Source organism: Heptranchias perlo, chromosome 9 (genome assembly GCF_035084215.1).
Source record: "Heptranchias perlo isolate sHepPer1 chromosome 9, sHepPer1.hap1, whole genome shotgun sequence".
Lineage (NCBI taxonomy): Eukaryota > Metazoa > Chordata > Chondrichthyes > Hexanchiformes > Hexanchidae > Heptranchias > Heptranchias perlo.
Genome location: NC_090333.1, coordinates 3,672,703 through 3,687,638, shown reverse-complemented (window position 1 = coordinate 3,687,638; position 14,936 = coordinate 3,672,703). Strand labels below are relative to the sequence as shown.

At 41.8% G+C, this 14,936-nt stretch overlaps 1 protein-coding gene across 1 annotated transcript in view; it reads left to right on the top strand.

Moving 5' to 3' along the window:
• The window catches only part of LOC137325594 (atrial natriuretic peptide receptor 2-like), an 81,231-nt gene that overhangs the window by 36,940 nt on the left and 29,355 nt on the right, over positions 1-14,936 (top strand). Inside the window, exons 13-20 of the mRNA XM_067990860.1 lie at positions 1,527-1,648; positions 1,744-1,885; positions 3,088-3,136; positions 3,240-3,347; positions 3,567-3,686; positions 6,707-6,800; positions 6,911-6,998; positions 9,207-9,346. Coding sequence (XP_067846961.1) covers positions 1,527-1,648; positions 1,744-1,885; positions 3,088-3,136; positions 3,240-3,347; positions 3,567-3,686; positions 6,707-6,800; positions 6,911-6,998; positions 9,207-9,346 — 863 coding nt within the window. The remainder of the gene's footprint in view (positions 1-1,526; positions 1,649-1,743; positions 1,886-3,087; positions 3,137-3,239; positions 3,348-3,566; positions 3,687-6,706; positions 6,801-6,910; positions 6,999-9,206; positions 9,347-14,936) is intronic.

Here is a 14,936-nt window from a genome sequence, read left to right as displayed (position 1 = left end):
GTGTCCTCTGGTTACCGCCCCTTCTGCCACTAGAAACAGTTTCTCCTTATTTACTCTATCAAAATCCTTCATGATTCTGAACGCCTCTATCAAATCTCCCCTTGACCTTCTCTGCTCTAAGGAGAACAACCCCAGCTTCTCCGATCTCTCTTGAAGTCTTTCATCCTCTGCACCCTCTCTTATATTAGGGTTTCTTGAGTGGGACATGTGACCTCAATGTTTTGTCTTACATTAGTTCCACCTTGGCTATGGTTTTCAAGAGCTTAGTTTCCATATAAGCTAACTTGACCCTGCAACATCATTATTGTTTAAACAGGACAGCTGAAATATTAAGCTGAGATGATGGGAGGTGGTGTGAGGATTCACAGGAAATCTGAGCTAACTAGCACTTGACTTTTCCGATGCCCTCTTGGCTGGCCTCTGGTCCTCCATCCTCCGTGACCTTCGGTTCATCCGAAACCTGCTGCCCGTTTCTTATCCTGCACCATGTCCCACTCACCCATCACCCCTCACCCCTGTCCTCGCTGACCTACATTGGATGCCAGTCCCTCACACCTCAGATTTAAAATTCTCATTCTTGCATTTAAATCCTTTCATGGCCTCGCCCCCTCTCCCCTATCTCTGTAACCTCCTCCAACCTTACAATCGCTCCTGAACTCTCCATTCCTCTAACTTTTTTTTTTATTCGTTCATGCGATGTGGGCATCGCTGGCGAGGCCGGCATTTATTGCCCATCCCTAATTGTCCTTGAGAAGGTGGTGGTGAGCCGCCTTCTTGAACCGCTGCAGTCCATGTGGTGACGGTTCTCCCACAGTGCTGTTAGGAAGGGAGTTCCAGGATTTTGACACAGTGACGATGAAGGAACGGCGATAAATTTCCAAGTCGGGATGGTGTGTGACTTGGAGGGGAACGTGCAGGTGGTGTTGTTCCCATGTGCCTGCTGCTCTTGTCCTTCTAGGTGGTAGAGGTCGCGGGTTTGGGAGGTGCTACCGAAGAAGCCTTGGCGAGTTGCTGCAGTGCATCCTGTGGATAGTACACACTGCAGCCACTGTGCGCCGGTGGTGAAGGGATTGAATGTTTAGGGTGGTGGATGGGGTGCCAATCAAGCGGGCTGCTTTGTCCTGGATGGTGTTGAGCTTCTTAAGTGTTGTTGAGCTGCACTCATCCAGTCAAGTGGAGAGTATTCCATCACACTCCTGACTTGTGCCTCGTAGATGGTGGAAAGGCTTTGGGGAGTCAGGAGGTGAGTAACTCTGGCCTCTTCTGCATATCCCTTCCCTTTGCACCAACATTAGGCCCCACACTCAGCAATTCCTTCCCTAAACCTCTCCATCTCTCTTTCTCCACTTCTTTTAAGACCCTCGTTAAAACCCACCTTTTCGAAAGAAGCTTTTGGTCACCCCTCCTAATGTCCCCTCCTTTGGCTCAGTGTCCATTTATCCCTTACGACTCTGTGAAGCGCCTTGGAACATTTCTTTTCCACGTAAATGGCGCTACATCAATGCAAGTTGTTCTTGTTGCTTTAGATTGTCATTTGCAACTGACCTGGCACGTGGAATGGCTTATCTTCACCAGCACAGAATTTACCACGGGAGGTTACAATCGAAGAACTGTGTCATCGATGATCGATGGGTTTGCAAAATCTCAGGTAACTTCAGTCTTCAGGGCCGGAAAGTTTAACGCATTACAGGATCCTATACGGAACTGCACTTTTAATTGACGTTTTGATTTTATTTTGCGAAGGCTACGGTTTAGCAGCCTACAGGAAGGACGATTTCGAGGAGTTCACCAATACATTCAATCCAAAGGCAGGCCGCATTTACTGTGCTCCAGAAGTATTTTCATGTATCGTTTCAAATATGACCCCGACTGCCGACGTCTACAGGTAATGTCACTAAAGTTCAAATGCTTGTTTTCATTTTATTATTTATCAATTGGATTTCATTATGAGTGGAAGAGTAAAGATGTAGTTCAGATTCTAAAGAGTGAACGATGAGAACAAATTCAGCTTCTAGTGACATTCGGAGTTTGCTAAGGACCGCCCAAGGTTTATTACAAAAGCATACTAGCTCAATTGCTAAATTTAAATCTGAGATAGATAGCTTTTTGGCAACCAAAGGTATTAAGGGATATGGGCCAAAGGCAGGTATACTCCTGTTCCTATGTTCCTATGTTCCAAAATACTGCAGATGCTGGAAATCTGAAATAAAAACAGAAAATGCTGGAAACACTCAGCAGGCCAGGCAGCATCTGTGGAGAGAGAGAAAAACAGAGTTAAGCATTTCAGGTCGATGACCTATCGTCAGAACTGGAAGAAGTTAAGAGATTTAACAGTTTATAAGCAAGTACTGATCCAGGGAAAGAAGGGGTGAGAGGAGGGCAGGGGAGGAAAGAACAAAACGGAAGGTCTGTGACAGGGTGGAGGGCAGAAGTGATTAAATGACAAAAGGGATGATGATGCAAGGCAAAACGGGGTGGTAATGGGACAAGTAAAGAAACAAAAAATGGTTCCAGAGGAGGTGTAAATGGCAACAGCAGAACCATTACCAGCACCCACTGTCCGATACAATGGGAGCGGAGGTTATGATCTGAAGTTGTTAAAATCTGTGTTGAGTCCGGAAGGTTGTAAAGTGCCTGATCGAATGATGAGGTGCTGTTCCTCGAGCTTCCGTTGAGCTTCACTGGAACAATGTAGGAGGCCGAGGGCAGAGAGGCCGGAGTGGGAGGAAGAATTAAAATGGCAAGCAACCGGAATTATCCAGGGTTTATTATCCCTTTTATGTTGGATGTTGTGGGATAGTAAGAAGGTATATTTTGATTGGGTTCCTGGGAAATTTGAGCCGCCGATCAGGATAACTGGATAGTGCTTCTTGATTGGCTCAAATCAGTCTGAGCAGGTCAGGATATGACCTTTTCATTGGTTGAAGAGAAGTTTCAGTCAATCAGGAGACCTTTTGCGTGTACGAGAACTGGGTCTCACAATTCTTCATGCACTGCATAAATTATAATTGTTTTCTTTCAGACTGAGCAGGGTGAGGAATGACCTTTCTCATTTCTAAAACTATTGTAATGTTTTTCTAAATCTAGCTACTCCATAATTCTGCTCGAAATTGCGACCCGTTGTGATCCAGTCCCGGTATGTATATTGCTTTCTTGATTATCAGTTTGTCTGATGCAACACACGTACTTTCATTCATTTGAATGAAACTGCAATTTTATTATATACACATGTGTTAAAGGGAGAAATTGACCTGGAAAAGGTTGAACTAACATGGCGCCCCTATCTTCCTGAAATTAAAGCCGGCAAGTCCGACAGCGATTGTCCAAATCGAGAAGAATACACTGAGGTAAAAGTACAAGTTACTGTGAAACTAGATCTTGTACACTGTATCAGCCACTAAGTATCCTCAGGGGAACTATCAATTTGAATAGAAAATTAAATTCAATTTAGCAGGCATCAAGGCAATTAAACTAATGGTTCACATTGTCAGTCATGAACTCCTATGAATTTAACATCTGTGATTTCAAATATCAAGTTTTGTGCAATTTTCTTTTTTTTTTAAAAGTTGATAAAAAAGTGTTGGGCGCACAATCCTCTTTTGAGGCCAACGTTTGAACAAGTTAAGAAGATGCTTGAGAAAATGAACCCCAACAAAGTGAGCCCGGTTGACATGATGATGAATTTGGTAAGTGTGTCTTTTGTTGCCCACTTCCCTGCAGTTTATTGTACGGTGCGTCAGAATTATTTTCAACCTCTTTTTATTATGTCTTTGAAGATTGGGCTCATCAAGGCGAGGGACATTAGAGCTGGAGATGGAAGAATTTCCATTTCAGGCATCAATCACTCCCAACTCATGGTCATATGCAAAGTAAATCTCGCACAGACAGACTTTCTGGTTCTATTGCGCCTTTCAGGACCTCAGGACATCCCAAAGTGCTTTACAGCCAATGAATTACTTTTGAAGTATGGTCACCGTTGTAATGTAGGAAACGCGGCAGTCAATTTGCCACAGCAAACAGCTGGGTCAAAATCCTGGAACTCCCTTCCTAACAGCACTGTGGGAGAACCTTCACCACACGGACTGCAGCGGTTCAAGAAGGCGGCTCACCAGCACCTTCTCAAGGGCAATTAGGGATGGGCAATAAATGCCGGCCTCGCCAGCGACGCCCACATCCCATGAACGAATTTTTTTTTTAATGTGATAATGGCCAGATAATCTGTTTTTAGTGATGTTGTTTGAGGGATAAATATTGGCCAGGACACCAGGGAGAACTCACTGCTTTTCTTCGAATAGTGCCATGGGATCTTTTACATTCACCTGAGAGGGCAGACGGTGCCTCGGTTTAAAGTCTCACTTGAAAGACGGCACCTCCAACAGTGCAGCAATCCCTGGCTTAGATTTTGTGCTCAAGTCTCTGGAGTAGGACTTAAACCCACAATCTTCCGACCCAGAGGTGAGAGTTCTACCCACTGAGCCGTGGCTGCCCCCTCCCCCCCACTCTACCTTAGCAACCTCAGAAGAGCAATCCCGATTGCAACCCTCTGGGTTTTGTTTTTTTAAAGGGAAATTCCTTCCCCTCTCCCCGGACTCCCACTGATTGGTAATCTGTGGCCACAACATTGCACTGCTTTAAACATTTTGGCCATGACTTTCTGTAATCATCAAACCACAATATTTCCATTCGTTCACTTTAATGGGCATAAAATCGAGATATGATGAGCACAGATATAAAACCTGGCTTTTAAATGCAGTTATTTTTATTAAACATGTAAAAGTCCAGGTTAAATCACAATCTCATCGGCAGCCGCGCAGTTTGTCTTTCCATATATTTTTCCCTTCACTAATATCAAATTACAGCTCAGTACAAAGAACTATATTAGAGAATGTGTTTTTCTAAACAAAAAGCTGCTTAATAAAATCTCAGCGATCCCGACCTAGGCAAGATATCCATGTTATATATCCAGTAACCCTTGGGTCTGGGTTATGCAATCGGCTGGCAAACTATCCATTCATCCCTGGGATCTGTGTTTGAATCCAGCCCAGATTGTTCAGATTAAGGTTTCCTCTCGCTGCTGATCAAAGGCTCCTTCGGCAGGACCTCCCAAACCCGCGACCTCCACCACCTGGAAGGTCACGGTCAGCAGGCGCATGAGAACACCATCAACTCCAAACTCCCCTTCGAGTCACACACCATCCCAACTGAGACATTTATCGGCCGTTCCTTCATTGTCGCTGGGTCAGAATCCTGGAACTCACTCCCTAACAGCACTGTGGGAGCACCTTCACCACACGGATACAGCGGTTCAAGGAGGCGGCTCACCACCACCTTCTCAAGGGGCAACTAGGGATGGGCAATAAATGCTGGCCTTGCCAGCGACACCAACATCCCCGGAATGAATAAATTAAAAAAGATAAGGGTCTTATGTGAACTGACTTTGGGCGGCCTCAGCCTAGTTCTTAATGGGCATAAGTCCACAGGTCAAAACTGATCATAATTTAGCACTAAATTGGGAATTCTTCTCAGAGGACCATAAGAAAGGTCTAGTTTGGGTAATATAAAAAGTTTTTTTTGCTTTTGTTCTTCTGGTTAAGGAGACGAAGCCACGTTGTGGAGGCAGAATTGGTAGGAGATTTACGATCTGGCTCATATTACACCTGGCCTGAAAGTACTTAACGGTGACGACAGTATTCTGGCAGTGAGATTCCTGATGAAAATACGCCAAATAAATTGAAAGTATCCAGCAGCCTCGAGAGTGATTAACACAGCGATAGTATCCTGTGTAGATCAAGGAGAACTCATTAACTACATTAACCCTCTGTTGGTCATTGGCTGCACACTCCCATTGAAAATGTATCTATTAATCCGAACTTTGTGAGAAGCGTGCATGTAATTGGATGATAAGGATTGATGTTGATGTGCAAACATGCTGTGGTTGCTTTGGTGATGCTCCAATTAGAAATATCTGGCTGGTTATCTAACTAAACAAGAATAGAGATAAAAACGTGTACAGATTTTCCAAAAATGGCAACTCTATCCCTATCTCTGCAACCTCCTCCAGTCCTACAAACCTCCAAAAGCTCTGCACTCCTCCAATTCTGGCCTCTTGCGCATCCCTGATTTTAATCGCTCCACCACTGGCGGCCGTGCCTTCAGCTGCCTAGGCACTAAGCTCTGTAATTTCCTCCCTAAACCTCTACACCTCTCTTTTTCTCTCTCCTCCTTTAAGACGCTCCTTAAAACCTACCCCTTTGACCAAGATCCTGTCCTAGTATCTCCTTATGTGGCTCGGTGTCAAATTTTGTTTGATATCGCTCCTGTGAAGCGCCTTGGGACATTTTACTATGTTAAAGGCGATGTATAAATTCAAATTGTTGTTGTTGTCACCACCAGAGCCACTCCTTATATGGCGACAGAGCAAATCAAATTTCTATTTTTCTTACATAGATTTCTAGGACTTTTGCCAATGTTTCAGGGACCACATTCCACGATTCAGACAGTTTTCTAATTAGGGCCATTGGTTTATGGTGACTAAGTCAAATTCCATTTTTTGTGACATGGGATTCCACAATTTTTACCACTGTGTTAGGGGTTGCATTTTGCCCACTTTTATTCATGAAAATTGCAAATCAGCACCTCGCTGATCATACTCTGGTCAGTTAACTTACAGAACACATCAGAGACATCTTCCTTTGTTTACTTGTAGATGGAAAAATACAGCAAGCACTTGGAGGTTATTGTGGCTGAAAGGACTCAAGATCTCCTCCAGGAAAAACAAAAGACCGATTGTCTCTTATACAGTAAGATATCTCAGTCAACATTCAATCCACAGCATTATTCTGAGAGGAAATTCACAGTGCATGGTGCGTGCAACCTTATTGAATCTGTTCACTATTGCATATATCACCAGGCATGTTACCAAAGGAAGTAGCTGATGATCTTCGTCAAGGGATTACCTCAGCAGCTCAAAGTTACTCTAACGCTACAGTGTATTTCAGGCATGTCACTTAGGTGTTGTGAATCTGATTTCACTGTTGTGATGTTGTTGAGTGTTGTTATTGATGGTGTCGCTGTTGTCACTTTGCTGTTGTTGACTTAATCAGATTGTGGAAACATCTTAGGTCTGTCTCAGCTCATCTGCTGCTGAAACCCTCGTCCATGCCTTTGTTACCTCTTGACTTGACTATTCCAATGCTCTCCTGGCCGGCCTCCCATCTTCCACCCTCCATAAACATGAGCTCATTGAAAACTCTGCTGCCCGTATCCTAACTCGCACCAAGTCCCGTTCACCCATCACCCCTGTGCTCGCTAAACCTACATTGGCTCCCGGTCCAGAAACGCCTCGAATTTAAAATTCTCATCCTTGTTTTCAAATACCTCCATGGCCTCGCCCCTCCCTATCTCTGTAACCTCCTCCAGTCCTACAACCCTCCGAGATCTCTGTGCTCCTCCAATTCTTGCCTCTGGTGCATCCCTGATTTTAATCTCTCCACCATTGGTGGCCGTGCCTTCACCTGCCGAGGCCCTAAGCTCTGGAATTCCCTCACTAAACCTCTCCACCTCTCTACCTCTCTCTCCTCCTTTAAGATGCTCCTTAAAACCTACCTCTTTGACCAAGCTTTTAGTCACCTGTCCTAATAGCTCCTTATGTGGCTTGATATCAAATTTTGAATCAGAATCAAAATCAGAAATATCTGGCTGGTTATCTAAGTAAACAAGGATTGAGATAAAAATGTGTGCAGATTTTCCAAAAATGGCAACTTTATCCCTATCTCTGCAACCTCCTCCAGTCCTACAAACCTCCGAGATCTCTGCGCTCCTCCAATTCTGGCCTCTTGCGCATCCCCGATTTTAATCGCTCCACCATTGGTGGCCATGCCTTCAGCTGCCTTGGACCTAAGCTCTGTAATCCCCTCCCTAAACCTCTCCACCTCTCTACCGCTCTCTCTTCCTTTAAGGCTCCTTAAAACCTACCTCTTTGACCAAGCTTTTGGTCACCTGTCCTAATATCTCCTTATGTAGGTCAATGTCAAATTTTGTTTGATAATCACTCCAGTGAAGCGCCTTGGGATGTTTTTACTATGTTAAAGGCGCTCTATAAATGCAAGTTTTTGTAATGAACAGCTTATATTTTTTGTGTGAATTTTGCACTCATCTAGGTGATGGGTTGTTAGTCGTGGAGAATGGTATCCAGTGTCAGTACCAAGCAGTCCCGAGTCAATCACAGCACAATTAGATGAAGAGTGAATCTCAGCTACCCTGCCCCCAAACCTCAGATGAATTCTCCCATTTCCCAAGTCAACGCTGCCGTGTCCTTTCTGAGTGAGATTGCCAATTTATTTAATAAGTGCTAAATTAGGGGCGGTTTTATGTTCTGGGCCAATTATCATTGTGAATTGGATCAGAACTGAACTCAATTGCTAAATGACAGCTATTTGAGAGTGGGGAATGTTGAGAAGATTGAAGCTTTCTTGACTTTGATCTGTGGGAACCCATGTTTGGGTGGGCCTGCATCATATCACCAGACGTCATTGTGCAATGTAAACTCTGATGTGCTGTGACACGTGCCACGCTAAATTGTTTTTTTACCCCCCCAGTCTTTAAACAACGGCCATTTGTATTACATTGACCCGTAAATTAACCGTATACCAAGTTTAAACTCCGTTCGGCATGTGTAAGATTCGGGTTTCACCAGTCAGCACATTTAATCAATGATTATACTTTTACTTCAGTCGAAACGGTGGCTGTAAGGTGAGAAGCACGGGTTTTAATTCACTATAGTGAGAACAACTTTCTTTCCAAATTGCTACAAAAACTATTTTAGTTTCTAGTTGCTCATTTGCCAAGGACTGCTCCTTTAAAGTAGTAAAATCATTATTCGCTAAATTTTCCAATACTTTACCTTCATACATTTTGACAGGAGACATTGGCGGCCGTGCCTTCAGCTGCCTCGGCCCGAAGCTCTGGAATTCCCTCGCTAAACCCCTCCACCTCTTTGTCCTCCCTGAAGACGCTCCTTAAAATCTACCACTTTGACCAAGCTTTTGCTCATCTGTCCTAATATCTCCTTATGTGGCTCGGTGTCAATTTTTGTTTGATAATTGCTCCTGTGACGTGCCTTTGAATGTTTTACTACGTTAAAGGCACTATATAAATGCAAGTTGTTGTTGTTGTTTCTGATTGAGAACTCTTTTTTTTCCCTTTAGTGATATTGTTGGATTCACTCTGCTGTCGAGTGCCAGCACCCCTTACCAGGTAGTGGATTTTCTCAACAGGCTGTACACCACGTTTGATGATATCATTGATAACTATGATGTCTACAAAGTCGAAACAATAGGCGATGCGTGTAAGTGTATTTTAAAGTAGGATAACTTAAGACAAGACAGCTGCAAGGGGTTTTTAACTCAGAGGGCTGTGGATGCTCAGTTGCTGATTATACTCAAGATTGAGATGGATAGATTTTTGGACACTAGGGGAATCAAGGGATAAGGGGATCGGGCAGAAAAGTGGAGTTGAGGTCGAAGATCAGCCAAAATCTTATTGAATGGCGGAGCAGGCTCGAGGGGCCATATGGCCTACTCCTGCCCCTATTTCTTATGCTGTTATGTTCTTATTAACAGATGCAAGGAGCTTAATGTGTGTTTTAGACAGCTGCCTCAGTTGTCTGATCAGCATTGGTTGTTTTTCAGGCGTCCAAGGAGCTCAGGGAGTTGGTCCCCGAAACTGGGCTTTGTAGCGCCTGTTTTACTCCGGTACAAAGCTAATACAAGAATGGGTGTTGGTGATCAAGTATATGGTCTGAAACTGTGGCTCCCATTACCAATGCACTCAATGATACTAGTGTAAAACCCAACAGAATGAAAGAAAAGACTTGCATTTCTATAGCACCTTTCACGATCTCAGAACCTCCCAAAGTGCTTCACAGCCAGTGAAGTACTTTAGAAGTGTAGTCACGGCTGTAATGTAGGAAACGCAGCAGCCAATTTGCACACAGCAAGATCCCACAAACAGTAATGAGATAAATGGTCAGATTATCTGTTGGTTGAGGGATAAATATTGGCCCCAGAAAACCGGGGAGAACACCCCACTCTTCTTCAAAATAGTGCCATGGGATCCTTTACATCCACCTGAGAGGGCAGACGGAGCCTCGGTTTAACGTCTCCTCCGAAAGACGGTATCTCTGACAGTGCAGCACTCCCTCAGTAATACACTCCACTCAGTCTTTGGAGTGGAACTTGAACCCACAACTGTAAGCATCTGAGGGAGACTCCATACTGCTTGTGCGATGACTTTATTGATACAGAATAACGAAAGTAAATACAATCAGTTTAGCAAAGTACAGAGGAATTAAATCCACACCATTTGCACTCAGGCATGCATGCAGTGAAACATCCATTTCGGCCCTCATGTCTGCCTGTCAGAAATATGGAAAGTTCTATGCTCTCACATACCACTATTCCTTAAGCTTATCCTCATCCGGAATCCCCACTTTGTCAATGTTTTGCCATCCAAAGTGTCAGTGGAACTGTTCCCTTTTCATAGCCTTTCTTAAGAAAGGGTACATCCAGATCTGCCTGCAGGTCTTGACCAGCGATGACACAAGACAAGAACCAGCGAACAGGCAGGTCTCCACACGTCACATTGTAAATGACCTCCTCATTCTTACTACACATAGACACCAGCCAACTCTGGCCCCAGCCTGCACCCACTGCTGGGTTTAGAAGTATCGCACCTGTGAAAACCGAACAACAATATCATCCGTGGCTCTAGGAACACCTGATGAATTTAGTACTATACTAGTTTAATGTTGTATCACCTGAAACTTATCCCAGTTTAATGTTGTATCACCTGAAACTTATCCCAGTTTAATGTTGTATCACCAGAAACTTATCCCAGTTTAATGTTGTATCACCAGAAACGTATCCCAGTTTAATGTTGTATCACCAGAAACGTATCCCAGTTTAATGTTGTATCACCAGAAACTTATCCCAGTTTAATGTTGTATCACCAGAAACGTATCCCAGTTTAATGTTGTATCACCTGAAACTTATCCCAGTTTAATGTTGTATCACCAGAAACGTATCCCAGTTTAATGTTGTATCACCTGAAACTTATCCCAGTTTAATGTTGTATCACCTGAAACTTATCCCAGTTTAATGTTGTATCACCAGAAACTTATCCCAGTTTAATGTTGTATCACCAGAAACGTATCCCAGTTTAATGTTGTATCACCAGAAACGTATCCCAGTTTAATGTTGTATCACCTGAAACTTATCCCAGTTTAATGTTGTATCACCAGAAACTTATCCCAGTTTAATGTTGTATCACCGGGAACTGATCCCAGTATAATGTTGTATCACCAGAAACTTATCCCAGTTTAATGTTGTATCACCAGAAACTTATCCCAGTTTAATGTTGTATCACCAGAAACTTATCCCAGTTTAATGTTGTATCACCAGAAACTTATCCCAGTTTAATGTTGTATCACCCGAAACTTATCCCAGTTTAATGTTGTATCACCAGAAACTTATCCCAGTTTAATGTTGTATCACCCGAAACTTATCCCAGTTTAATGTTGTATCACCTGAAACTTATCCCAGTTTAATGTTGTATCACCAGAAACTTATCCCAGTTTAATGTTGTATCACCAGAAAATTATCCCAGTTTAATGTTGTATCACCAGAAACTTATCCCAGTTTAATGTTGTATCACCAGAAACTTATCCCAGTTTAATGTTGTATCACCCGAAACTTATCCCAGTTTAATGTTGTATCACCAGAAACTTATCCCAGTTTAATGTTGTATCACCAGAAACTTATCCCAGTTTAATGTTGTATCACCTGAAACTTATCCCTGTTTAATGTTGTATCACCAGAAACTTATCCCAGTTTAATGTTGTATCACCCGAAACTTATCCCAGTTTAATGTTGTATCACCTGAAACTTATCCCAGTTTAATGTTGTATCACCAGAAACTTATCCCAGTTTAATGTTGTATCACCAGAAACTTATCCCAGTTCAATGTTGTATCACCTGAAACTTATCCCAGTTTAATGTTGTATCACCAGAAACTTATCCCAGTTTAATGTTGTATCACCAGAAACTTATTCCAGTTTAATGTTGTATCACCAGAAACTTATCCTAGTTTAATGTTGTATCACCGGGAACTGATCCCAGTATAATGTTGTATCACCAGAAACTTATCCCAGTTTAATGTTGTATCACCAGAAACTGATCCCAGTATAATGTTGTATCACCGGAAACTTATCCCAGTTTAATGTTGTATCACCAGAAACTTATCCCAGTTTAATGTTGTATCACCAGAAACTTATCCCAGTTTAATGTTGTATCACCGGGAACTTATCCCAGTTTAATGTTGCATCACCAGAAACTTATTCCAGTTTAATGTTGTATCACCGGGAACTTATCCCAGTTTAATGTTGTATCACCAGAAACTTATCCCAGTTTAATGTTGTATCACCAGAAACTTATCCCAGTTTAATGTTGTATCACCAGAAACTTATCCCAGTTTAATGTTGTATCACCAGAAACTTATCCCAGTTTAATGTTGTATCACCAGAAACTTATCCCAGTTTAATGTTGTATCACCGGGAACTTATCCCAGTTTAATGTTGTATCACCAGAAACTTATCCCAGTTTAATGTTGTATCACCAGAAACGTATCCCAGTTTAATGTTGTATCACCAGAAACTTATCCCAGTTTAATGTTGTATCACCAGAAACTTATCCCAGTTTAATGTTGTATCACCAGAAACTTATCCCAGTTTAATGTTGTATCACCCGAAACTTATCCCAGTTTAATGTTGTATCACCAGAAACTTATCCCAGTTTAATGTTGTATCACCAGAAACTTATCCCAGTTTAATGTTGCATCACCAGAAACTTATCCCAGTTTAATGTTGTATCACCGGGAACTTATCCCAGTTTAATGTTGTATCACCGGGAACTTATCCCAGTTTAATGTTGTATCACCAGAAACTTATCCCAGTTTAATGTTGTATCACCAGAAACTTATCCCAGTTTAATGTTGTATCACCAGAAACTTATCCCAGTTTAATGTTGTATCACCGGGAACTTATCCCAGTTTAATGTTGTATCACCAGAAACTTATTCCAGTTTAATGTTGTATCACCAGAAACTTATCCCAGTTTAATGTTGTATCACCAGAAACGTATCCCAGTTTAATGTTGCATCACCAGAAACTTATCCCAGTTTAATGTTGCATCACCAGAAACTTATCCCAGTTTAATGTTGCATCACCAGAAACTTATCCCAGTTTAATGTTCCATCGCCAGAAACTTATCCCAGTTTAATGTTGTATCACCCGAAACTTATCCCAGTTTAATGTTGTATCACCAGAAACTTATCCCAGTTTAATGTTGCATCACCAGAAACTTATCCCAGTTTAATGTTGCATCACCAGAAACTTATCCCAGTTTAATGTTGCATCACCAGAAACTTATCCCAGTTTAATGTTGCATCACCAGAAACTTATCCCAGTTTAATGTTGATTCACCAGGAACTTATCCCAGTTTAATGTTGTATCACCCGAAACTTATCCCAGTTTAATGTTGTATCACCAGAAACTTATCCCAGTTTAATGTTGCATCACCAGAAACTTATCCCAGTTTAATGTTGCATCACCAGAAACTTATCCCAGTTTAATGTTGCATCACCAGAAACTTATCCCAGTTTAATGTTGCATCACCAGAAACTTATCCCAGTTTAATGTTGATTCACCAGGAACTTATCCCAGTTTAATGTTGTATCACCAGAAACTTATCCCAGTTTAATGTTGCATCACCAGAAACTTATTCCAGTTTAATGTTGTATCACCAGAAACTTATCCCAGTTTAATGTTGCATCACCAGAAACTTATTCCAGTTTAATGTTGTATCACCAGAAACTTATCCCAGTTTAATGTTGCATCACCAGAAACTTATCCCAGTTTAATGTTGCATCACCAGAAACTTATCCCAGTTTAATGTTGCATCACCAGAAACTTATCCCAGTTTAATGTTGTATCACCCGAAACTTATCCCAGTTTAATGTTGTATCACCAGAAACTTATCCCAGTTTAATGTTGCATCACCAGAAACTTATCCCAGTTTAATGTTGCATCACCAGAAACTTATCCCAGTTTAATGTTGCATCACCAGAAACTTATCCCAGTTTAATGTTGATTCACCGGGAACTTATCCCAGTTTAATGTTGTATCACCAGAAACTTATCCCAGTTTAATGTTGTATCACCAGAAACTTATCCCAGTTTAATGTTGCATCACCAGAAACTTATCCCAGTTTAATGTTGCATCACCAGAAACTTATTCCAGTTTAATGTTGTATCACCAGAAACTTATCCCAGTTTAATGTTGTATCACCAGAAACTTATCCCAGTTTAATGTTGATTCACCAGAAACTTATCCCAGTTTAATGTTGATTCACCAGAAACTTATCCCAGTTTAATGTTGTATCACCAGAAACTTATCCCAGTTTAATGTTGATTCACCAGAAACTTATCCCAGTTTAATGTTGCATCACCAGAAACTTATCCCAGTTTAATGTTGCATCACCAGAAACTTATTCCAGTTTAATGTTGTATCACCAGAAACTTATCCCAGTTTAATGTTGTATCACCAGAAACTTATCCCAGTTTAATGTTGATTCACCAGAAACTTATTCCAGTTTAATGTTGTATCACCAGAAACTTATCCCAGTTTAATGTTGTATCACCAGAAACTTATCCCAGTTTAATGTTGCATCACCAGAAACTTATCCCAGTTTAATGTTGTATCACCAGAAACTTATTCCAGTTTAATGTTGTATTACCAGAAACTTATCCCAGTTTAATGTTGTAGCACCGGGAACTTATCCCAGTTTAATGTTGTATCACCAGAAACTTATCCCAGTTTAATGT